Genomic DNA, 24,603 nt, shown 5'->3' with positions numbered 1-24,603 from the left:
AAATTTTTTGAAATTAACATAATTATCTTTATGTAAAGATTGAGAAAACATTCAGTCTCCTCCATTCATTCTACTCTTAAAAATCATGAAACACGATAAACGGGCATGCTTACTTTCAATTATGCCAAATGATTTTTTTTTCTCATAAAAAAATGGTTTCTGTACTGGGCCGAGAGATTGGACCGAAAGCAAGGTGTATTAAGCCGAGAGCTCAACCCGAAAGTAAACTAAATAACGAAAGAAATAAAATAGAATGGAAATTATTATTAAGCAAAAGCCCATGAAACTGGGCCCAAATATGTAGGTATGTGTAGTAAATGTTTAATACAAAGAGAAAAGGCCCAAATAACTTCTGGGCCCAATAAAAGAGTAGTATAAATAGAGGGTCATCCTGAGAGGTGAGGAGGTTGAATTCATTTTAATATCTTGTAAAACTGAATCTAACTTTGGCATCGGAGCACCTTTCAGGTACGCACACCCATCTGTGAGAGGAAGCCGAGACCAAAAACCGAAAGATCAAATGGAGTAAATTAAAGTTGACCGGGAAGTGTCCGTCAAGCAATTCAATAAAACGTGAAAGATTTTCGAACCAAATACAAACCAAGAACAAGTAAGCCGAAAGATCACACCGAGAAGGGAGTCCGGAAGCGAAGGTCGAGAGATCAACGGGTGGAAGACGAAGGGAGTTTGTTTCTAGGTCCTTGTAAGAACATTTTGGCGCCCACCGTGGGGCCGAGAAACAAAATGAGCGAAAGAGGAGAACATTCTAGAGAACAAGAAGATTGTCAGAACGCCATGACTATGGCCATGTTAATACAATTGCAAGAGGAATTTGAGACACTGAAGAAGAGTAATGAAGAGGAGTTGAGCATGTTGAGAGCTGAGAATGCTTACATGAGACAAAGATTGAATGGAGAAACAGCGTTAAATACTTCCCCGAGAAACTTTGTTAATGAAAGAGAGAACAAGGAAGAGAGTTTCGGGGTTACACAAAGGAAGATACCTGAGACTTCCGGTGTCGCTGTGGAAACGCCAGTCAGAAGACACCCGTTTTCTGAGACTATAATAGAGACCCCATTACCTGACAATTGGAAGAGTCTAACAATAGAGAAGTATGATGGGAACACAGATCCAGATGAACATGTTGCAATATACACAACTCAAATAAGTCTGTACACGTGGAACGACGCCATTCTATGTAGGGTCTTCCCAACTACCTTGAAAGGAGCGGCTCTGAGCTGGTTTACCCGGCTACCACCCTTATCTGTTGATTGTTTTGACACTTTGATAGAAAAGTTTGGAGCTCAATTCGCTACAAGTAGACCACATCACTTAACATCTATAGCTCTCGTAAACATAAGACAAGAACAGAATGAGTCACTGCGAGCTTTTATGGAACGCTTTAGAAGGATGGCTTTAAGTATTAGAAACCTCAGTCCGGAAGTTTCTATGCATCATATGATAACTGCCTTGAGACCGGGACCATTTGCCGATAGCTTATGCAAAAAACCAGCCGTAAGCCTTGATGAATTAAGACGGCGCGCAGCAAAGTTCATGCAGATGGAGGAGTTAAGGGACTTTAGGAATCAGGCAAGGATGGACGTGAAGAACGAGAAGAAAACAAATGAAGGAGAGGCAGGATATCAAAGCAGACGTTTCAGAGAGGAACCCCGTGGCCGAAAGTTTCAACAATACACACCATTGAGCACAACTCGGACCCGAATACTTCAAGAGGCAATGGCAACTGAAGTAATACCGCCACCAAGGAAAGCACGAACCCCAGATCGAGCTGACCATAGCAAACGTTGCCAGTACCATAAAAATCATGGCCATCACACTGAAGAATGCATAGCGCTGAAAGACCGAATTGAAGAGTTGATCCAGACAGGGCAATTAAAACGCTTTGTTAGAGTCGGAAGAATGAAGGCTAGTCAAAGTCCAGAACAAGATGTCAGGAGTAGAGGAGAAAAATTTGGAAGAACGACTGATATACAAAACGATCGAAAGGAGAGAAGAGGAGGAAGAGACGAAAAAAGAGATCTAAGAAGTGGAGGAAGCCACCTCCATTCTCAAGAGAGAAGGAGCCGACAACGCAGTTTGGGAAGGCCAGTCAGGGGGTTCATTAATACCATCTCTGGAGGTTTTCCGGAAAAGGAAACATATAATACGATAGGAAAGAAATATTTGAGAGGTGCCATGACCGTGAATTATGTTTTCAAAAGAAGAAGTTTGCCACCTATGTTATTTACTGATGAAGATTTCCAAGATATTGATCCTGATCAACGAGACCCAATGGTGATAACAATTGAAATTGCCAGGTACGCGGTAATGAAAACTCTAGTAGATCAAGGGAGCTCAGTCGATATTCTGTTCTGGGAAACCTTCAAAAAATTACATTTGAAAGAACAAGACATGGTTCTTTTGAAGGAGCAAATAATTGGGTTTTCAGGTGAAAAGGTTGACACCAAAGGATATATTGATTTGCCGACAACCTTTGGTAGAGGAAATGCAACGAAAACAATTACAATCAGATACCTGGTGGTAGATACTCGTACTTCTTATAATGCCTTGTTAGGAAGATCTTCGTTGAATAAGTTGGGAGCTATAGTGTCGACGCCACATTTGGCAATGAAATTTCCAACTGAACGGGGAGACATAACAACCATATATGTCGATCAAAAAGCAGCCAAAGAGTGTTATGCGACCGGATTGAAGATGGTCCAAGAGCCGAGAGTGGCGACCGGAAGTATGGAAGCAAGAAACATGGTTGCAATGGTGGACTTGGATCCCAGAATGAATGATGATGAAAGGATAGAGCCAAGAGAAGAAATTACATCGGTTCAATTAGGCGAAGATGAAACACAATGTACATATGTTGGGGGTAGTATGCCCGAAGAAATGATTGATGACTTAGTGGCAGTAATAAGAATGAACAAAGATTTGTTCGCCTGGAAGGCATCAGACATACCGGGATTTGATCATAACATCATTTTTCACAAATTATCTGTTTGCCGAGAAGCAAGACCGATAGCTCAAAAACGAAGGAAGTTGGGAGAGGAAAGACGAAAAGCTGCTCTTGAAGAAACTGAAAAATTGTTACAAGCGGGTTTCATTAAAGAAATCCAATATACGACTTGGTTAGCAAATGTAGTTCTCGTCAAGAAGGCAAACGGAAAGTGGCGAATGTGTACTGATTATACAGATTTGAACAAGGCATGTCCGAAAGATTCATATCCTTTGCCGAGTATTGACAGGTTGGTTGATGGGGCATCTGGTCAAGCCATGATGAGTTTCTTGGATGCTTATTCCGGTTACAATCAAATACAAATGTATAAACCTGACATCCTGAAGACTGCATTCACTACCGATATGGCAAACTATTGCTATCAGGTCATGCCTTTCGGTTTAAAAAATGCCGGAGCAACATATCAAAGATTGATGGATATGGTGTTTAAAAAACAAATTGGAAAGAATATGGAAGTGTATGTGGATGATATGATTGTCGAGTCTCATGCGGTAGATAACCATGTGAAAGATCTTGAAGAAATATTTGCACAGATAAGGAAGTATAACTTGCGATTGAATCCAGAAAAATGCGTTTTTGGAGTCAAAGGTGGGAAGTTTCTCGGCTTCATGTTGACTAACAGAGGAATTGAGGCAAATCCAGATAAATGTGAAGCAATAATGAATATGAGGAATCCGATAAATTTGAAAGAAGTTCAGAGGTTAATAGGAAGGTTAAATGCATTGGCAAGGTTTTTGCCAATACTTGCCGAGAAGTCCAAACCGATAGTGAAGTTGTTGAGGAAGGCCGAAACGTTCACGTGGAATGAACAATGCGAGCAAGCTTTTGCAACGATTAAAGAGACGATAGCTAAACCTCCCATCCTGGTCAAACCTATGTCAACTCTGCCTATCATTGTCTACCTTGCCACTTCTCACGAAGCCATAGGAGCAGCCTTGATACAAGAAAATCCAGAACAAAAGCCTATATACTTCGTGAGCAGAGTTCTCCAAAGCGCCGAAACCAGATACCAACGGGTTGAAAAAATTGCCTTAACACTTGTATACACAGCAAGGCGACTCCGACCATACTTTCAGAATCATCAGGTTATTGTCAGAACCAATTGCCCGATAGCCAAAGTATTAAGAAAACCTGAACTTGCGGGAAGAATGGTAGCGTGGTCAGTAGAGTTGTCAGAATTTGGAATCAAATATGAGCCACGAGGAGCAATCAAAGCACAAGCATTAGCAGACTTTATTATCCAAATGCCGACAACGGAAGCCGATCATGAAGCGTGGATTGTATTTGTTGACGGATCATCCAGCAAGAAAGGGAGTGGGGCAGGAATCGTGCTAGAAGGACCAGGGAACTTTCATTTGGAAATGGCTCTGAAATTTGAATTCAAAACTTCAAATAATCAAGCCGAGTATGAGGCTTTAATTACAGGATTGGTTTTAGCCAAAGACATGGGTGCACAAAATGTTATATGCCGGAGTGATTCTCAATTAATGGTGGGACATATGAAAGGTGAATACCAGGTAAGAGATCCCTTATTATTAAGGTATTATCACAAAGTCTTAAGCATTATGGAAAACTTTATCACAGCCGAGATCATACATATTCCGAGAGAAGAAAACACAAAAGCAGATTCTCTATCCAAGTTGGCAAGTCAACGAAGACAACCTCAGCACAACTCCATTTTACAACAAACCTTGCACAATCCGACAGTTGGAGTGGAAGAATGTTTGATTGTTACCACAGAGAAAGATGATTGGATTCGATCATACAAAGAAGTGATTAACAATCAAGAACAAGGAATTGAAATTGATGTTAGAATGGCTAGAAAAGTCGCTAATTTTATCCTCATAGGGGATGAACTGTACAAGAGAGGGTTTTCAACTCCTTTGTTAAAGTGTCTTTCTCATGAGCAAGCTGAACATGTAATCCGAGAACTTCATGAAGGACTATGTGGATTGCACTGTGGTGCGCGAACAATGGCAACACGAATCTGTCGTGCCGGATATTATTGGTCGACAATACGTGAAGATTGCAATCAATACGTTAAAACCTGTAAGAAGTGTCAGGAATTTGGAAGCCTCAACCATATACCATCACAAGAGTTGCAAAGCATTGCTTCTCCCTGGCCATTCGCTAAATGGGGAATGGATATCCTCGGCCCATTCCCTTTAGGCCGAGGACAAACAAAATTCATGATTGTTGCGGTTGATTATTTCACAAAATGGATAGAAGCTGAAGCGTTGACAAAAATAACAGCTCAACAAGTTCAAACATTTGTGTGGAAGAATATAATTTGTAGATTCGGTATTCCACATTCTATTATAACTGACAATGGCCGACAGTTCACTGATAAAAAGCTTCTGGAATTCTATGCGGATTTGGGAATCAAGTCTACAACTACCTCAGTTGAACATCCGCAAACAAATGGGCAAGCAGAATCAGCTAACAAAGTCATTCTCAGTCAACTAAAGAGAAGATTGGGAAGTGCGAAAGGGTTGTGGGCCGAGAAGTTACCTGAAATATTGTGGGCATATAGATGCACACCGCAGACATCAACTGGAGAAACACCATTTAATCTCACATATGGAACAGATGCTATGTTGCCCATAGAGGTCACTGAACCAACATTACGAAGCCAAATAGAAGATTGGAGTGTTAACAATGAATGTTTAAAGGCAGAATTAGATTTGATTGAAGAACTTCGAGAGAAAGCCAAAATCAGAGAAGAAGCAGTAAAAAGAAGAGCATGTAAGAGGTTCAATGCGAAGGTAAGACCGAGAACTTTTAGTGAAGGAGATTTGGTATGGAGAATGAGAACTGATGCAAGAAAAGATCCAGCACAAGGGAAGTTAGCACCAAACTGGGAAGGACCGTTCAGAGTAAAAGAAAACTTGAAGAATGGAGCCTATAGGTTGGAAACGTTAGACGAAAAGCTAATACCCAGAACTTGGAATATGAGTCACTTAAAATTTTATTTCAGTTAAGGCTTGTATTTAAGAACACTAACTATTGTATATTAAGATCTTTTGTTGAAAGTTCTAAGTGTTAACTAGAAACTCTCGGTCTTGGATGCTTTCACTCCAGGTGAAATCCTTCCCGAAAGAACGGTTGCCCGCTTGCTCGATTAACATCGTAAGTGCCGGCCGAACGCTCACCAAATTTGCTTGATTAACATCGCAAATATTGGCCGAACGTAACATCGCAAGTGCCGGCCGAACGCTCACCAAATTTGCTTGATTAACATCGCAAATATTGGCCGAACGTAACATCGCAAGTGCCAGCCAAACGCTCACCAAATTTGCTTGATTAACATCGCAAATATTGGCCGAACGTAACATCGCAAGTGCCGGCCGAACGCTCACCAAATTTGCTTGATTAACATCGCAAATATTGGCCGAACGTAACATCGCAAGTGCCGGCCGAACGCTCACCAAATTTGCTTGATTAACATCGCAAATATTGGCCGAACGTAACATCGTAAGTGCCGGCCGAACGCTCACCAAATTTGCTTGATTAACATCGCAAATATTGGCCGAACGTAACATCGCAAGTGCCGGCCGAACGCTCACCAAATTTGCTTGATTAACATCGCAAGTAAGCTGGCCACCTATCCTTAGTTGTTCGCTTAAAGATCACAATTAAATGGTCGATCGCCTGTTCTTGTTCGATTAAACAGAATACATTTATCGTATGAAATTAAGATAATAAATAGCTGGAACCGATAAAGTAAAATAGACACGAAGTAAACCAAATATTATTATATAATTTGATGTCGTATATCCAAAATTCCTATCACTGCAGAGACAAAACGTCCTAAAAAGTCCGAAAGTTTTTACTCTGAGCTATTACAAAAAACAAAAAACATCCTAATTAGATTACTATTCGGCCTCGTCATTCATTTTTCATCCTTCATTTTCCCTCTCATCTTCTGGAGATCCGTCATAAGGAATATCACTAACTGGAATTAATTCGCCCTTATAGAAGTCTTTGCCGACATCAAAGTTACCGGCATCTAACGGGATCTTGTAGAAGTATTCGGCTTGTTGAAGAGCTTTCTCAAAACCCAACTGGTGTTGTTGGATAACAAAACTCTCAGCTTCACCAACTCTCAACTTTAACTTGTTCACTTCTGCTTCCAATTGAGAAATGCCTTCAACATCGATTTTCTTCGCAGCAGTGAGTTTAGCAACGTCTCCCTTCAATTCTTGATTCTCCGAGTTAAGTGCCAAAGTTTGGGCCGAGAGCTTGACATTTTCACTCTTCAACTTTTCTTTCTCAGTTTCTTGTTGGTTATTAACCGTAGAAAGTTCATCAATTTGAGAATTTAGTAACGCGATTTTCTCATTCGATTCAGCTGCTTCCCTCTTCAATTTCTCAAATTCAGCAGAAGTAACATGGCTCTTTGTTTTTTCCTCTAATCAAAAAAGCACGGCTAGTCAATTCAAACATTGAATCAGCTAGAGAAGGAACAGAAACCACTTTGAACATATCCCGAGCAGAGGAATCAAGATTGCAGTCAACAAAGTCTGAAAAGCGTGTGGACGATGTGAACATTGTTTCAAAAAGCGATTGAGAAGAACTCCCAGAACCATGACGATGCTTTTTAGAGGAGTGTGACCTTCTATTATTCTTGTCTCGTTTCCTACTCTTTCTAGAAGGTCCTATTCCGGCGTCCGCGGCTATTTCAACCTCTAAGCGAGGGGTAGGCTCAACAACTTCATTTTCTGTTCCTGGAGCTTCATTCTCAAAACGAGGAGTTGAACCTCCAGCCTGATTAAACAGCTTAGAGAAATAAGCACGATCCTTCGGTTTTGTGGCCGCCATTAAACCTGGACATCACCAATAGATTCAGCAAATTTAAAATTCTATTATTACTAAAAGAGAAAATCCGAAAGAATCACATACCCATGAAATCCTTTTGGGGTTTACGAGAAACGTATAGCCGAAGCAGAGCACGAGTTGGAATCTTATGGGAGAAGTGACCTAGAACCGCAATACCATGCTTCTCTTCGGTAGTCATCGAATGGTAAGAACAAGAGTTGAATTTCACAGGAGCACGGGTCCAGTAAAAAGGGAATTTTGGAATATCACCATCAAAGAAGTACTTTCTCCCGGTTTCCTCAATTAGAATTTTAAAGAAGCCTCCTTTGAAATTTTTATACGAAGAAGTAAATGGAGAAAGAAAACACACTTTTGTCTTACTAATCAGGGACAACCAACTAGGCTTCTTACCGGGCCGAGAGCTATAATAATATAAAAAGGTTTTCGGACTCGGAATTAAAGAAAGGTATCTACACAAAATACTGAAAGCTTGCATATAAGCCCAACCGTTGGGGTGAAGTTGGGTAGGAGCAATATTAAGAAAACGCAGGACACCCATCTGAAATTCACTTAACGGAAACCGAATATGGAGATCAGTAAAGAGACATTCATAAAAATAAAAAAATTCGTGTTCGTCGCCTTCACGGCCATGACAAACATTATCAATGGCACAAGTTCGCCGAAAAGAAATGATTTCCTCAGTGGCATCAGGAGAATACACATAAATTTTAGAAAGGAAGTTACGAAGGGTTGAACTAAATTGGTACCGAGAGAAATATTCCCGAACTTTTGGATTAACCCATTCGTACCCGCGCCGAAGGCTTAATTTTTGTTCGGCCACTTCTTCTCTTTCCTCGACCTCAACATCTACGCCATCCTTGCTTGACGAATTCAGACACGAAACCGTTTCAGGTGACAAAGCAGGGTTGGCATTCTTATTGGTCTCAATCACTCTCCCAGTAGATTCATTACTCGTGCTCGAAAATTCCGTAAACTCAGAAGAAACGGAAACAGAACTTGATGAAGACATTATACCTTCCGCGAATATTTGCTTCAGCTTTAATATATAATGCAGGGAGAAACTGTGAAATAAGGTGAATAGAAGTGAAGATTTATAGTGGTGGAAGAGTGGTGAAATCTGAAGAGTCATGGCATAGTGACCATCAGATTTACTTACATCCGATGGTTGACACTTCTAGCTTGTCCTGTCAAGCGGTCCCATCAGCTTGTCTTTTCATAGTTAATACACCATTCAAGTTTTTCTCTCTTTTCTTTCAAAATTGATTTTCCCCCCAAAAAATACAAGAGGTAGCATTTTATCTTCTAATAGACATTTCGTCGTCTACACCTCCTTATGCCTGGGGGGCTTAGTGTACTGGGCCGAGAGATTGGACCGAAAGCAAGGTGTATTAAGCCGAGAGCTCAACCCGAAAGTAAACTAAATAACGAAAGAAATAAAATAGAATGGAAATTATTATTAAGCAAAAGCCCATGAAACTGGGCCCAAATATGTAGGTATATGTAGTAAATGTTTAATACAAAGAGAAAAGGCCCAAATAACTTCTGGGCCCAATAAAAGAGTAGTATAAATAGAGGGTCATCCTGAGAGGTGAGGAGGTTGAATTCATTTTAATATCTTGTAAAACTGAATCTAACTTTGACATCGGAGCACCTTTCAGGTACGCACACCCATCTGTGAGAGGAAGCCGAGACCAAAAACCGAAAGATCAAATGGAGTAAATTAAAGTTGACCGGGAAGTGTCCGTCAAGCAATTCAATAAAACGTGAAAGATTTTCGAACCAAATACAAACCAAGAACAAGTAAGCCGAAAGATCACACCGAGAAGGGAGTCCGGAAGCGAGGGCCGAGAGGTCAACGGGTGGAAGACGAAGGGAGTTTGTTTCTAGGTCTTGTAAGAACAGTTTCCTTTATAAGTTCTTATTATAGTTTTAAGTAGAGGTGTAGGTGGTTTAATGCAGTTTACTTTGATTTTTTTTTACTATAAAATTTGAATCAAATTAAACTGTTTTACAGTGATTTATTTTATTATCATAAAATTATTAAAATATTTCTGAAAAAATTACATATATATTTTATAAAAAAATATTTAAACAACATATAAAGAAAAATTATCAAACAAAAAGTGTATTTTTCCTTATAAACTTATAATTATAACTAAAATTTACAACACAAATTTGTTATAATATTATATGTAGGAAATGTTATAAATAAAACAATCATATCATATATAAATAAAAACATAATCATATCATAAAATAACATAACATTTAAGATATATATTAGTTACTAATTAATTTTCAAAGTAATATCATATTTAAATTGAATAATCGATTAAGTGCATTATTCAGGTTAGAAATTTGAACCAAACCGTTTAGTTAGAAAAATTAAAAAATTTAAAGAAAACTTACTTTTGATCTATTTTTTTACTTATTAAATGAATTTGTAGTTACATTTTTAATGGTATCTTCAGTCTGAAGTAAAGCTGATAAACTAAACTAGTGTTTTTGCTCTTTTAATTTGATCTTACAAGGAATGTGTTTGGTATGGTGAAAAGAAATAAAAAAGTATATAAAAAAAAACTTAAGTGAATTCCACACAATCTTGTCCCCACTAACCTAAAGGTAAGAGAAATTTTTTAAATAATGTACAATTTTCAAGGGTGATAATAATATACACAAAAAATATTAAACTTCAAAAATATAAATCTTTGAAAACAAATTCCCTTTCTTAGATTTAAACGCGATATAAAAATTGAGTTAACTGATAAAGTGACAAGTGAAAACTCCTCAAAATGCTCATATTTTTAATATAAAAAAATATAAGTAGCAAAATGATTGCTCAAATTCCTTGCTTTCATTGTCCATTATATCAAACAAGGAAAGAAAAATTAACTTTCTTTACTTAATCTCCTTTTCTACCAAACAATCCAAAAAATATACTTGATTTTATTTTAATTAAAACAACAAATCATTCTTTCTTTCACATTATTCTCTAAACAAAACCATAGAAGAAAGAAACACTGTGCTGATATCTAAGAAGGCTTTTATATTTACTTCAACCATTTATATTTATTTATTTGTAATATGCTAAGCCAAAAAGGCACAATAAGCAAACCGAATCAACCTAGTGAAAAACTGATGTTCCTTGCGCCTTTGCTTCCCATTGATCACAACTTTTTGTTATGATGTTCTATGACAGTAATGAATGTTATAAAGCAGAAAGATGTTTGGAAGCAGAGCATGGTAAGAATAGACTAGAGTAGGAATAAAGTTTTATCATTAACAAGTACTAAGCACAAGCATAGCATTCGAGTATATGTAAAGAATGGGATCACCTAGGCCACAATTCCCAAACCAGAGGACGAATTATGTGACACCGGTCCACTATTTAGTGAAATAACATACCCCTTACATGCAAAAGGTAAGTGTAGACCAAGCAAAATGGATCTCAACACCATCCGGTTAGGAAGAGCAACAACCACCTTTTTGTCCAACAGGTTGCCCTCTGATCTGCACAGTCGGAGGCCTTGCATTGTTCGCAGAAGGTTGGCTTGCCATTCTGCAAAAGGGTAAAAGTTACCATCAGAAAAAACTTCCATGAACAAAATAAAATGTTCAATGGTTATTTAATCATACTTAACAAGAGTAATTGTCATTATTGGCTGACCTTAGAGGTGGAGGAAGCATATATAACATACATTTCAGAATTTAAATGAGACTTTGGAGTGCTACAGGTTACATAATAATTATCATTCATGCATATTTACTTATTTTTGTATGCATCTGTATTCACCACCAACAGATTAGCAATTCTGTTTGATTGATTCGCTTGACCGGGTTATGCCATAACAACTGTTAAAAAGATGCCATATAGAAGTTCAATGAACACCTTAGCATTTCTTCTATGCGAGCAGGTTGATTCTTATTTATTCCAGAGAATTTTATGTTGTTTTTCACTTCCAATTTCACAAATCAACAGTCAATGGAAAAAATACACAGGAAAACAAGATAAACAGATTTTAACTAAAGAATACTGAGATGCTGAAGTTTAATTATTCTAGTTGGAAATTGTAACAAATTTTTGTCTGAGATTTACTTCCAAGGAAGAAAATGTGAGTTGGTAGTGCAAGATAATAGTTGTCATGCATAACTCTATCAGAGTTGGACACTACAAATACTCTAGCTATTTTTTATAATTTTCATACTTAATTTTTTTAACTTTGATGACAATACCACAATCATTATAGAAAAAAAAAATTTAATCTTTGATAATGTGTCAAGGACTTGTGATCGTTTTTAACATGCTGATTCATTGTTGATTTAAGATTTCTGTCTGATGCTAATTTACAGTACTATCAATTTTATACATCGTGTTACAGTCACCATGTGCTGTATAACTTCTAAAAAATCGATATGTCCTATATATCTGTGCTTTTTATAATAAAAAGATCCAAACAATTGTTTTAGTGCTTCTCTCGATAACCAAAAAATGTAGATTTTGTAAAAGATATATCATAAACAAACATTTCCAAAGCTGAAAGAAGTGCATCCTAAGCTTAAGTGATATTGTTTAATATCTGTATTTCATCCATTCTACAATAAATAGGAACAGGTACAGTACCTGTTTTTGATGGAAGCAGACATGGCCATGAAGGCATCTTCCACATTTGTAGCATCTTTTGCACTTGTTTCCATGAAAGGTATTCCAATTTGATCTGCGAATTCCTGTAATAGGAGAAAAACAGAAGGTGGGTTGAGATGGTGCTTGTTGAGGAACATGAACATTTTCATTCCAACAATTATAAACAGAAAGTGATATATGTCAAGGTTTTACTTTAGCTGTGTCATATGATACAACTCTATTTGCTGTCAGATCACTCTTGTTTCCAACCAAAAGTTTGTTAACATTATCACTGGCATAACGGTCAATTTCACTGAGCCACTGCTTCACATTATTGAAGCTATCTTCATCTGTCACATCATAAACAATCTGTGAAAGGAACCAGTTAGTGAAGAATGCAACAAAATCCCCACAGAGATACGTAACCTTCTACATTTAAAATCTTATGCTAAGAAAACCACCACCCACAATGATTCCATGTGCTCCACGATAGTAGCTACTAGTTATTGTCCTGAATCGTTCTTGTCCTGCAGTATCCCACTACAATAGTAAACCAAGTAAGAAAAGATCTGTCAATATAATCAAGAACTTCAGTCACTCAGAATCTCATATTGTGTAGTAACACAATTGCTTAGAAAAAAAAGGGATCTGTGAAATTAATATAGACACGAACAACAACAAACACCTCAAATGTTTAAACATATACCACAAGCTTACTGAAAATATAACATTAGCAAATAAAAAAACAATATCAAGCCAATCAGATACATACAATCTGTAGTTTAATTGTCTTCCCATCCTGCTCAACAGTGCGAATTTTCTGCACAAAGTAAAATGTATGATCAGTTGAGCAACAGTCTCAAATGAGTTCCAAATTAAAAAGGTGTTATAGTGTACTCACAAAATCAACTCCGATGGTGCTTATGTAGCTCTCGATATATGAATCATCCTGTGGCACAACATTGAAATTATCATTAAGGTAGTAATTTAAATAACAGTACTGACCATTTGTGCACTGTCTCCAAGAGAAAACAACATGAAAAATAAGGCATCAAGGTTTCAGTCTTCTACATATAATGTCACTAAATACGTACTTTAGATAACCACACAAGACCATTTTACTGCACACCACATTTTCACTTACAAAGACCAATGAGGAAAGCAACGGAAAAGAACCCAACAAGCTGAAGGTAATGCCCACCCAAAAACAACCAAAACAAAGAACAGAGAATATGCGGGTAACTATTTTTAAGTAAGATGTTAATGTCCATTTCAAATCAGTTTACTCAAAGCAAGTAAATCTTTTGGGTAGGAGAGACAATAATCTGTGTAAGGAGGTGAGCAACACGGTAAACAAGTAAAAGGAAACAAAACAAAACTACAATATAAAATAAAACAAACAGTAGATAACTTACAGCAAATCTTAGAAGAAGGCACGATTTACCAACACCAGAGTCTCCAATCAGGAGGAGCTTGAACAGATAGTCACTGCATAAATAACAGCATCACATGAAGTTTCTCATTTAAATTAGACCGATAATCAGCCGTAGCATCTCACCTCAACGATCAACTAAGACCATTTCATAACGACAAAATCATAAAAAACATACACAGACAACAACGAAACCGTGAACTCGGATTATAAATTTATCCATCAAGACCATGATTTTGCTCCTTTAATTAATGTTAAAGAAATATACAAATACAACAAAAATCGATACATTCTCATTTCAAATCTGGCACATGAGCTATGAACAAAATATCATCCACCAAATGTTAATCAGTAATAGTTTTAGTACCCCTCCCAGATTAATTATAGAATGATGATCCCCATATCAAAATTATAGTCCAAATTATTCAAACCATGAATCCATTTTATCGGATCCACAATAAATAGAAAATAAAAACATTATTTTTTCCAATTCACTCTTATTGCCCAGGTATCCTGATCAAGAGCCAGAGAATAATTCCTCAGTGTAAGACATTGACATCTCTCGAGATATTCTTCAGCCAGAGACTACCCGCTTGATCACACGATCTCACACGAGGCCAATTATGTTTCAATTCATTCAAATCACATGCAGATACAAATATTTCTAATATTTGTCAAAAAAATAAATCAATCACAAACAAGAAAAATGGATCCAATCTAGGGTTAACAAACAGAAAAAATGGAAACCCCGAAAGCATCCCATTGAAACAAAATTGGGCACATCCACCAATACCCTTTTGAAAAAGAGGAACAAAAGGGATAAAATTGTTAGTGCAATCAGAAGGGGGAAATGAAACATACTACTCAGGATTCATATCGGGGAAGCGGCGAAGTTGCCGGAGAAGGGAAGGTTATGGGCGGAGAGAAGAGGGGAGATCCGGTACTCGACGAAAGGCAGCAATCGGAGGAAGAAAACGTTGGTTTGGATTGAGAAGAATGGAATGAAAAAGGGAATTTTTAGTTTTTGGTTTGATTTGGGTGCTTTTGAATGGAAATCGTGTGGACCACAGAAGAAGGAAGGCTATACGGTGCCGTATTTGAATTTGTTGTTTTTTAGGTTTCGTTTTTATTTGAGGGATGCGTTTGACCATTCGCACATGGCAAGCGTTGACGCTATGCATTCTATCAAATTAAATTAAAAACTTAATATAATATAATATTCAACCACACTGCATATTCATTTTTTTTGTCTATTTTGATTTCCCTTTTGCTATTTTACATTTCCATTTTTTAAATATTTAATATGTTTTTGAGTTATTTTTTATAAACATAAAATGTTTCATATATTGAATCTGGAGTTAATAAGTTTTTAAAGTACTATTTTTTCACATCAACATATTATTTTTTATGAACAAATATTTAATATAACTATTTTTTCTATTTACAAAATTCAAATAATTTATTCGATTAAAACTACTTTGACAAAGATAAGAATAATAAAAATAGTTGTACATTTAAATTTGTCATTTTTATATTTAACACGCACACATAAGCATAATATATATATATATATATATTCCAAGTAATCTTGATAAGTATTTAATGGTACTTTGTACTGTAATTGTCTACAACTAATTTTACTAATTAAAATTAAAAGAGACAAAGAAAACAATTTTTAAAATTTGTAGTTTATTAAATAGTTATATTTTATATACTTATGTTTTAATATAAAATATAAATTAGATTTTATGTAAGACCCAAAATGGTATTGTTTATATTTTGTATGTGTGTCTTTTTAACAATTTACACAAGTGTGAATTAGAAATTCAGACAAAATATAAAAAAATGTAAAATGGTTAGCTTTAAAGTTTAGATAAAAACTTTGAAGATCTGATAAAAGTATTCGATACATATTAAAATTGGATGAAGTATTGAAGAATGATACATAAAAAAGTTTAGATAATATTTTTCAAAGTCTTACAAGACAAACATTTTATATACAAATTATAAATGCATGACACCATATGCATCAAAAGAACGTTTAAAGCAAATAAGTTGATCAATAATATATTTCAAGTAAACCCTAAATCAATCACAAGAGTTTTGTATATTCAAAATAGTGTTATTAAAAATAAAAATAAAAAAACAAAGAAAAGTATTATCTTTTTTTATAACATTTTTAACTATTAAATGTGTCAACATAAAATAAATCATGATTCTAAAAAGTCCTTAACACACGAGAACAAATCTCAATAAACAAACATCAATAGTTAGAGGATGCTTATAAAATGAAGTTTCTCCATGCATATAAAGTTAATGAACAAGTGTACATTTACATCTCACCAAACACTTCATATAAAACATTTCTTCAAAATTTTTGTAACATCTCAAAATTTAAATTGCAATATTTTTCTAATACAATGTATCAAATCATAAAATCCTCCTAAGACTTTGTCTACAAATTTTACAAGACAATGAAGAGTTTCATTTGACACATTTTAGAAAAACATTAGAGAAAGACAAACTAGATTTGAGGAAATAAATCTTGCTTGGCAGGATAGATGATCTACATTGAGAAAACGAGACATGCATGAAATGCACGTAAGGATTATTTTTCCAGTTTAAGTTTATTTTAACTAAGTAATCATAAGAAGTTGCATCAAAGCTTAGATCAACTAAACAAATGTAAGAATATTCAAAGTCTTAACCAATCATTTAAGAAAACTACCTACTAAAAGATTGATCAAATCAGTAGATGGAGAGGCAAGACCACATACTTAAGTTTCTTTCTTACGAGATTCATCATTCAAATAAGAACAAAAATATTCCTTTTACCTTAGTTATTGTTTATGACATGATGAATTTAATGCAAGAGATAAACTTGATTAGATTTTTTATCACTTATACTCCACTAGAAACCCCTCTCAGTGTAAATTACTTGGGAGACTTATCCTTGTATCTTACAAACTAATCATTAAACTTCAATTCATTCAAAACTAAATTATCGAAATAGAGTTTGAATTAAGGGGAATGTAATCATTACAAATTATACTATAAATAATGATAATGTGGTGAGATGGGTACTCACACTCTTAAAAGAAAAGAACAACAAACCTAGAGAAGGAAGAGATGTGACAATCACATAATCAAAACTCAATCTTCATTTGACCTAAATATGGGGTTATAGGTTTTACCTTATATAAAAAAACTATTTTGAGAAGTGGTAATTTAAATTATATATACTTGTACATTTAGCCTTGAAGATTTAAATTAGTGATATTTGAACCAGATTAATGATATCTCACATCAAAGTTCATTTATCCTAACTAGCCACTACAAAAATAATTTAAATACATGCATGAAAATAAAATAGTCATATTACGAAGTGGACTTTAAGCCTAACTCAACCCCATAAAACCGACTCATGAGGTTGAGGTTTGCACCCACTTATATACAATGAAAGGCTCTAATCTCTAGTCGATGTGGGATCTCCATCAGATATCACTGCATATATAATCATATATGTGTATATATAATTGCACTATTTGCACCATACAAATTATAATCTTATATTTGTTTTCACTTCCTTATCTTCTTTATGTTTCCTGTCTCTTTTTCTTAATGAAAATGATAGAAATTTTTTAATACGTATGGATGACATCCCTATATGTTTAGCAACTTTTTGTAATAGTAAATACTAGATTCTCAAAACTAGAACGGAACGTAAATACATATAATAATATTGTGACCTTCAGAAGACAAGGGTCATCCTTGATAACACTACCAGATGAAACCACAAATATCTCTATTATCGGGCTTGTTATTATCATCTTCACCATTTCGACAATTATGACACTTGTTAATACCTTTTATACTATACTGATGGATTAAATCTTGTAGTGATGTAAATATGTATTTTGTGAATGAGATTATCATATCCGTATAATGTGGATTTTTAATACCATCATAGGTAAATTCGAGGAAGAAGTATTGTTGATAGAAACATCTGAAGATGAATGCTGAAAAAATTTTCAAGAGATTAATCTTAATCGTCATAAAGTTCATATATTACTTGTCTAAATAAAAATATCCATGAGACGAAAAGACTTGAATATGTGTCATAGAATTATAAATAACGTCTTATTTTTTACTAAATTATTATATACCTTTGTCGTAAGAAATTTTGCATTTGATGTTAATAGACCATGGTTAAATAAAATTATACTTATTAATTATGTTTTGACTAGACCAAACTATTATATGATTCACCTTCATTTCATAAATTGAAATAGGATTTTGACATCATTCTCATTCAATAATTATAAATTAAATTTTTAATGATGTTTTACAAAATAGTCATGACAATGGATGGTCACAACATATGAAAGGTGAAAGATTTATGTTTTACGAATTGATAAACAAGCAAGGAGGGAGGTAATATTCATAGGCAACCAACATAGAAGGATAATTGGAGTTGGTTTGATATGTATGAAACATTTACCTTTAATTGAAAAAGTATTTTTAGTAGATGGTCTAAAATATAACGTACTTAGCATTAGCCAATTGTGTGGTAGTGAGTGTGATGTTGCTTTCAACAAAGACTAATGTGTAGTTCTAAACCATGTTATAATTAAATTTATTATAAATAAAAAAATAAATCTTCATAAACTTGATATGGTACACTTGTCAACTCAGAAAGTCTCTTACCTTATGGCGGTCAAAGAAGATCATTGGATCTAACATAGAAAGTGTGAACATGTTAGCTAAGATTACTCTTAAAACTGCCAAAACACAACCTCATAAAGGGATTGTGAGTAATGTCATTCAAAGAAAATCTTCTATGTGATAATGACAAAATAATAACATGATTTTGTGTGTCTAATAATTCCATAAAGGTGAAATAGGTATTAAATTGTACAAAATCGCTCAATTATAAAATCTTAGACAAAGAATTTGAAGATAGTACAAAAGTGTTAGATGCAAATCAAGACTAGAAAAAGTCTCTAAGTAAGATGCACACAAACACAAAATCTTAGACAATATCTCTTAAAGTCTTAGAACAAGATGCAAGATGAACATCTTAAATGCAAACTACAAATCCTAACACGTGACACATTTTTTATGAAAAAACATTTAAAGGAACAAGTTGGCCAAATCTACATCTTGAGGATGATCACGACACAATGCACTAACCATTACAGTTTGTATGATCAAAATGGTGTTTTCAAAAGTATAAAAAAGCAATAAATAATTTTTTTTCCCTTTCTACAACAATTTGATGGCAACAATCAAAGATTTAGTATATAGTCAAGCATGACTCTGAAAAGGCATTGATATAAGGACAAACCACAAAACTAAAACTTCATTGGTCTGATTTAGGATGTTTATGAAAGGAAACTTCTCCACATAGATAAAACTAATAAATGGGTGTACATTTATGTCTCATACAGACGCTACATGCAAAATATTTCTCCAAGCTTTCAAGTGCTTAGAAATTGTTGTTTCTAATAGATGTATAAAGTGATCATTATTTGTAAATCATTTACTATTTTGAAGTTAAGACTCTAGAATCAAGTAGTGTACTTTTGTAAGATTCATTTAGAAAAATAGTACTTTCTTGTAAAACAACTTTATTATTATATAACTTTTTGAAGAAACTTTGTGTACTTAATGTTTAATTTTGGGGGGAATTAATAGTCAAAAACAACTTTGTGTACTCGAGTAAGGCAGAAGTGCAAAGAATAATACTTGTAATGTATTGTGATTATTGGAATCCTTTATAGGTAATAAAGAAGAACTAAACTTGGCCTAAATTGAAGTGAAACAATATAAATGAGTGATTAACGCTTCGTCTGTTATTAGTATAGTCTACTCTTAACCATCATTTTCAAAAAGTTTACAAAAAAGTTTGTGAAAAGGTTTCAAAATCTTTATAAAATCTATCATTATTTAATTGACTAAATTTACAAAAAAATTATAAATTCTAAAATTATTTTAGTTAAAATATAAATAAATAAAAATGAGAAATTTTTTTCTATGACTTTTTAATATATTTTTTATTAAAGATGTTACATACAAATTAATTTGATTTAAATCAACTCAATCAATTTAACTTCACTTTAGTATTTTAGACTTAATAAAAGATGGAGTCTTATGTTTTAATTTTGAAATTCTTGAACTCATAAACTAAACTTTTTAACTCAATGATATCATAAATTGTTATAACTATTTATACATGTATGTATTTGTAATTAAAAAATAAATATTATATCATATGTTATAACACTACATATTTAACCATTTAGTGTCTTTCTTACATCCAAAATAATATTATAACATCATAAATTTTTCTAAAACGTTTTTAATTAGAAAGAAATAAACCAACCATATTTGTATATTCAAAATGGTGTTGTTAAAAAATATAGAGAAGTAGTAAAGAAAAGTATTATCTTTTTTACAACACTTCTCGTGCATCAGCTAAAGGTGTCAATATAAAGTCAATCATGACTCTAAAAAGGTCCTGACACACAAGAACAAACCACAATAAACAAATTTCACTGGTCTAATTTAAGATGATTATAAAAGGAAGTTTCTCCATGCATAGAAGGCCAATAAACGAGTGTACATTCATATCTCATTAAACACTTCGTATAAAACTTTCCTTCAAGTTTTTTTCAATATCTCAAAATTTATAATGCAATATTTTTCTAATACAATGTATCAAATCATAAAATCCTAAGACTTTATCTACAAATTTTACAAGACAACAAAAAGTTTCATCTGACACATTTCAAAGAAACCATCAAGGAAAGACAAACTATATTTGAGAAAATAACTCTTGCTTGACAAGACAAATGACCTAAGAATTATCTTATGAGTTTAAGTTTATTTTAACTAAGTACTCATAAGTTACACCAAATCTTAGATCAATTAAACAAATATAAAAATATTCATAATCTTACTAATTATTTAACAAAACTACTTACCAAAGATTAATCAGAGTCTCACTAGACGTATAAGCAAGACTATCAAAGATCCACAATTCAAATAAGAAAAAAAATATTCTTTCACTCTTAATTATTGTTCATGACATAATTAATTTAGTGTAAGAATTAAGCTTAATTATTTTTTTCACCTCTATTCCATTTCAAATCCCTCCAAATATAAATTACTAAATTATGTTTTTATAAATTAATTACGAGACTTATCTTTATCTCTTACAAACTTCAAGTCATTCAAAACCAAATTATCCAATTAGAGTTTGAACTAAGAGGAATTGAATGATTACAGATTCTAATTGAAAGAAAAAGAAGAGGAAAATAAAAGAAAATGAAATTAAAAATAATAATAATTGAATAAATTAAAGTGAGGTTCCCCTTGTGATAGAGATGCAGCAGCAGCAAATGTTATCTAGAAGTGATAGGATAGGAATAGCAAAAGTGTGAGTCCAGAGAGTGTGGAAAATGGCATCATCACTGTTCCTCACAACAGCAACAACCCCAACCTCACTTTCCTTCACCTCATCTTCCATTTTCATCTCTTCACACCAATTCAACACTCACAAATTCAACTTTCCCATTCTACCCCTCACAACCACCACCACCACCACCTCCCTCTCAGTCTCCTGCAAGGCTTCTCCCATTCCCGTTCTCAACTTCTCCGGCGAGAAGGTCGGCGAGTCGCTCCTCGACCTCCGCTCCGCACCTCCCTCCACCGCCCGCGCCGTCGTCCACCGCGCCGTCGTCACCGACCTCCAGAACAAGCGCCGCGGCACGGCCTCCACGCTCACGCGCGGCGAGGTCAGAGGCGGCGGCCGGAAGCCCTTCCCGCAGAAGAAGACCGGGCGAGCGCGGCGCGGCTCCAACCGGACGCCGCTCCGGCCTGGCGGAGGGGTCATATTCGGGCCCAAGCCGCGCGACTGGAGCGTGAAGATCAACCGCAAGGAGAAGCGGCTCGCGATCTCGACCGCCATGGCCAGCGCCTCCTCGAGCGCCATCGTGGTGGAGGACTTCGCGGCGGAGTTCGCGGAGAAGCCGAGGACGAGAGAGTTCGTGGCGGCGATGAAGCGGTGGGGGCTGGACCCGAAGGAGAAGGCGATGTTCCTGATGACGGAGGTGGCGGAGAACGTGAGGCTGTCGAGCAGGAATATTGGGACTCTGAAGATGCACACGCCGAGGACGCTGAATTTGTACGACATTCTCGACGCGGATAAGCTCGTGCTCACGCAGGGTGCGGTGGATTATTTGAACCAGAGGTATGGGGTTGATTACTTGGGGAGTGATGATGAGGATGAAGAAGAAGAAGAAGAAGATGATTATGAGGATGATGAAGAAGGTGTGGTGGATAGTGAAGAAGGTAAATCATTGGTGTTATAAATCTTATGAGTTATTCTTATTACTTCACATTAAAATAACAGTTCACACAACAGTGTTTATAGATCTTTTAAGTGTTTATAGAGAAGTTTGTTCAAATATGCTTCAAGTTTGTATATATTACTTTTGACTTGTGGAGAAGTTATTTCCATTGCTTCTTCTAAGAACTTCTTTTAAATTGTAAAAAATTTATACACAAATGTAGCTTGGCATTAAGCTGCGGACTGTTTTTTGAAATCTCAAAAATAATGAATGATGTTTGCTTGACTCGATTGCAATTCCATAGTTGGTTTCAGTTTCCTATGATGGCTTAGAATTGCAGTTTGCAACCACAACTGCTATTGCCATTTCTGAGGTTTATGCAACTGCATTGCACCCACAGTTGGGGATAAGGTTGTGGTCAAAGTTGCAGTGTTGTTGTGATTCTTGATATCATAGAAAATTTTGGACAAGTGGGACTGAAGTGGTTGAAATAGTGGTTGTGGAGACTCCATAGATCTTGATGTTGCAATTGTTATTGTGGTTGAGGACTTTTTTTTAAATTTAAAACCTTGGTTGTAGTTGCATTTCTTCTGTTAATGGATTGTGAAGAAAGTAAATGGTTGGTGTTATAACTGTTATAAATTATAGGGTAAAGGTGTTTTAGGTCTATTAATTTTTTTATTAAAATTAGTGAGTTCTTAAATTTTTAAAATAATAATAATCAGTTCTCGTATTTTAATAATAAGTTAATTTCACTGCTCCATCTAGTATTCTAAGTTCCATAAAGAAGACAAAATTCACCAATTATAAAAAAAATATTACAAACAAAATCATTGTTTTAAAGTACATGGACCGAAACTAATGAAATTTGAGCCACTAGAAACACATTGTACTTTATTACGGTAATGAATGATGCTGATGCTGTTGTTGTTGTTGTTCTTTGACTAGATTGTGATTACATAGTTGGTTTTGGTTTCCTATGATAGTTTCAAATTGCCATGGTGCATTTCAAACATGGTTGTGGCCAAGGTTGTAAATTATGGTCAGTGTTCTAGTTTATGAACAAATGTAGCTGATGTGGCTGCAATTATAGTTGGGACGACCCCAGAAATCTTGATGTCGCAGTTTCAATTGGGTCTGTTATTTTAAAACCTTGGTGGTGTAGCTGCATTTCCGCTGCTGGTTTCCAAGGAAGTATGGAGACTTCAAATAGTAGCCATGTTGTACTGTATTTGTCTTGGATACGTATTCATATTGGATGTTTCATGGATACCATGTCAATAGAGATGAGAATATCACTGTTATTCTTATTTTATTTTGTATATAAAGTTCTCCATAAGTACTTTTAGGAAAATAAAATAAGAAAGAAAAAAAAATGAACTTGCTTTGTAAGGTAAAATTAACTTATGTACAAGTTAATTCATAGGAACTATCTCATCTAAAAGATTATTATTAACTTATGAGTAAACTGATTTTAGCTTATGAACATTTTTTTGTTTGTTTTACAAGTGTTTATGGAGAAGTTTATCCAAACAAGTCTTGTTGCCTACAATGAATCATGCTTGTTTTAAATCACTGACTCACACTACCACCTCCTAGTGGGATTGGCGTGATGTGTGTGGGAAATTCGGTTACATGTGCTTGTATATTGCGAAGCATTTGATAAACCAGGTTTGATGCCTGACATGTCAACAATTTTGTGGCTATTGGAAACTGAGACTTTTAATGCATGAAATATGAATTTTGCCACTATTGGTAATCATTTTATGTTGTGTGGTATTCATGTTTCTGCACTTTGTGATTGCTGAGAAGACAATGATATTTTTTTCCCAATATTCTCCTGTAAAATCATCTCACCTATTTTACGACTGGGATTTAAGTTACATTTTGTCTTTACAAAATTATTGTGTCGGGCCAGTTAAAAGATTTGAAGTCAATGCATTTCAGTAGAGTTGCTTAAATCTCAGTTTGATAGTTGTTCAGTCTTCAGGGTGTTTGTACACGTTTCACTGCACATTCACTTTATTTTATAATATTTGTGGAAGAGCTAATGATGTGTCTGAGTGAAAGGCTTCTGACCTTATTTGCTTTCTATTTGGGATACAGGACCTGATACAGAGAATAGTGATGTGGTGAATTGAGGATTTTAAAGTCTTCTTTGTGCCATTTTATAGAGGAAACTGCTGATATGGGGAATGGAAGGTCTGAAGTCTTATCTGTACCAATTTATATGTCTCTTTCCTTTCCATCTCCTAGGGATCCTTAATCCTGGTAATGGTAACCTGTAAGGATATTTGCTTTTGCCCTATTTATAATCAATTGTTTTGCATAA

General features: G+C 34.9%; 3 protein-coding genes across 3 annotated transcripts; 2 read left to right on the top strand and 1 right to left on the bottom strand.

Annotated features, from left to right (window-relative positions):
* The first annotated feature begins 795 nt into the window (after positions 1–795).
* LOC150024201 (uncharacterized) lies at positions 796–2,590 on the top strand. Its single transcript, XM_090296054.1, has 2 exons — positions 796–2,457; positions 2,576–2,590. Exons 1-2 carry the CDS (start codon positions 796–798, stop codon positions 2,588–2,590), a joined length of 1,677 nt encoding a protein of 558 aa, XP_090152180.1.
* Positions 2,591–11,119: 8,529 nt separating this feature from the next.
* LOC137818330 (ras-related protein RABD2a) lies at positions 11,120–15,072 on the bottom strand. The gene is made up of 8 exons (XM_068621679.1): positions 14,779–15,072; positions 13,901–13,973; positions 13,387–13,434; positions 13,258–13,305; positions 12,954–13,025; positions 12,699–12,854; positions 12,486–12,589; positions 11,120–11,423 (listed from the first exon to the last, which is right to left on the bottom strand). The coding sequence occupies exons 1-8, from the start codon at positions 14,790–14,792 to the stop codon at positions 11,327–11,329; spliced, it is 612 nt and encodes a 203-aa protein (XP_068477780.1). The 5' UTR covers positions 14,793–15,072; the 3' UTR covers positions 11,120–11,326.
* A 6,113-nt stretch (positions 15,073–21,185) lies between these two features.
* RPL4 (ribosomal protein L4) lies at positions 21,186–24,603 on the top strand. The gene is made up of 2 exons (XM_068621577.1): positions 21,186–22,272; positions 24,378–24,603. The coding sequence occupies exons 1-2, from the start codon at positions 21,381–21,383 to the stop codon at positions 24,410–24,412; spliced, it is 927 nt and encodes a 308-aa protein (XP_068477678.1). The 5' UTR covers positions 21,186–21,380; the 3' UTR covers positions 24,413–24,603.

The sequence above is a fragment of the Phaseolus vulgaris genome, chromosome 10 (assembly GCF_051622355.1).
Source record: "Phaseolus vulgaris cultivar YP4 chromosome 10, ASM5162235v1, whole genome shotgun sequence".
NCBI classification, from domain to species: domain Eukaryota; kingdom Viridiplantae; phylum Streptophyta; class Magnoliopsida; order Fabales; family Fabaceae; genus Phaseolus; species Phaseolus vulgaris.
Note: the sequence above shows the minus strand (reverse complement) of the source record. Positions and strands in the feature narration are given on the sequence as shown.

Excerpts from the sequence above, each read along its gene's own strand:
- RPL4 (XM_068621577.1), top strand. The coding sequence starts at position 21,381 with ATGGCATCATCACTGTTCCTCACAACAGCAACAACCCCAACCTCACTT. Across the intron at positions 22,273-24,377 it reads TGTGGTGGATAGTGAAGAAG|GACCTGATACAGAGAATAGT; the intron begins GTAAATCATTGG and ends TTTGGGATACAG.
- LOC137818330 (XM_068621679.1), bottom strand. Across the intron at positions 13,306-13,386 it reads GCACCATCGGAGTTGATTTT|AAAATTCGCACTGTTGAGCA; the intron begins GTGAGTACACTA and ends TACTTTGTGCAG. Across the intron at positions 11,424-12,485 it reads TCTGCTTCCATCAAAAACAG|AATGGCAAGCCAACCTTCTG; the intron begins GTACTGTACCTG and ends ACCCTTTTGCAG.
- LOC150024201 (XM_090296054.1), top strand. The coding sequence starts at position 796 with ATGACTATGGCCATGTTAATACAATTGCAAGAGGAATTTGAGACACTG.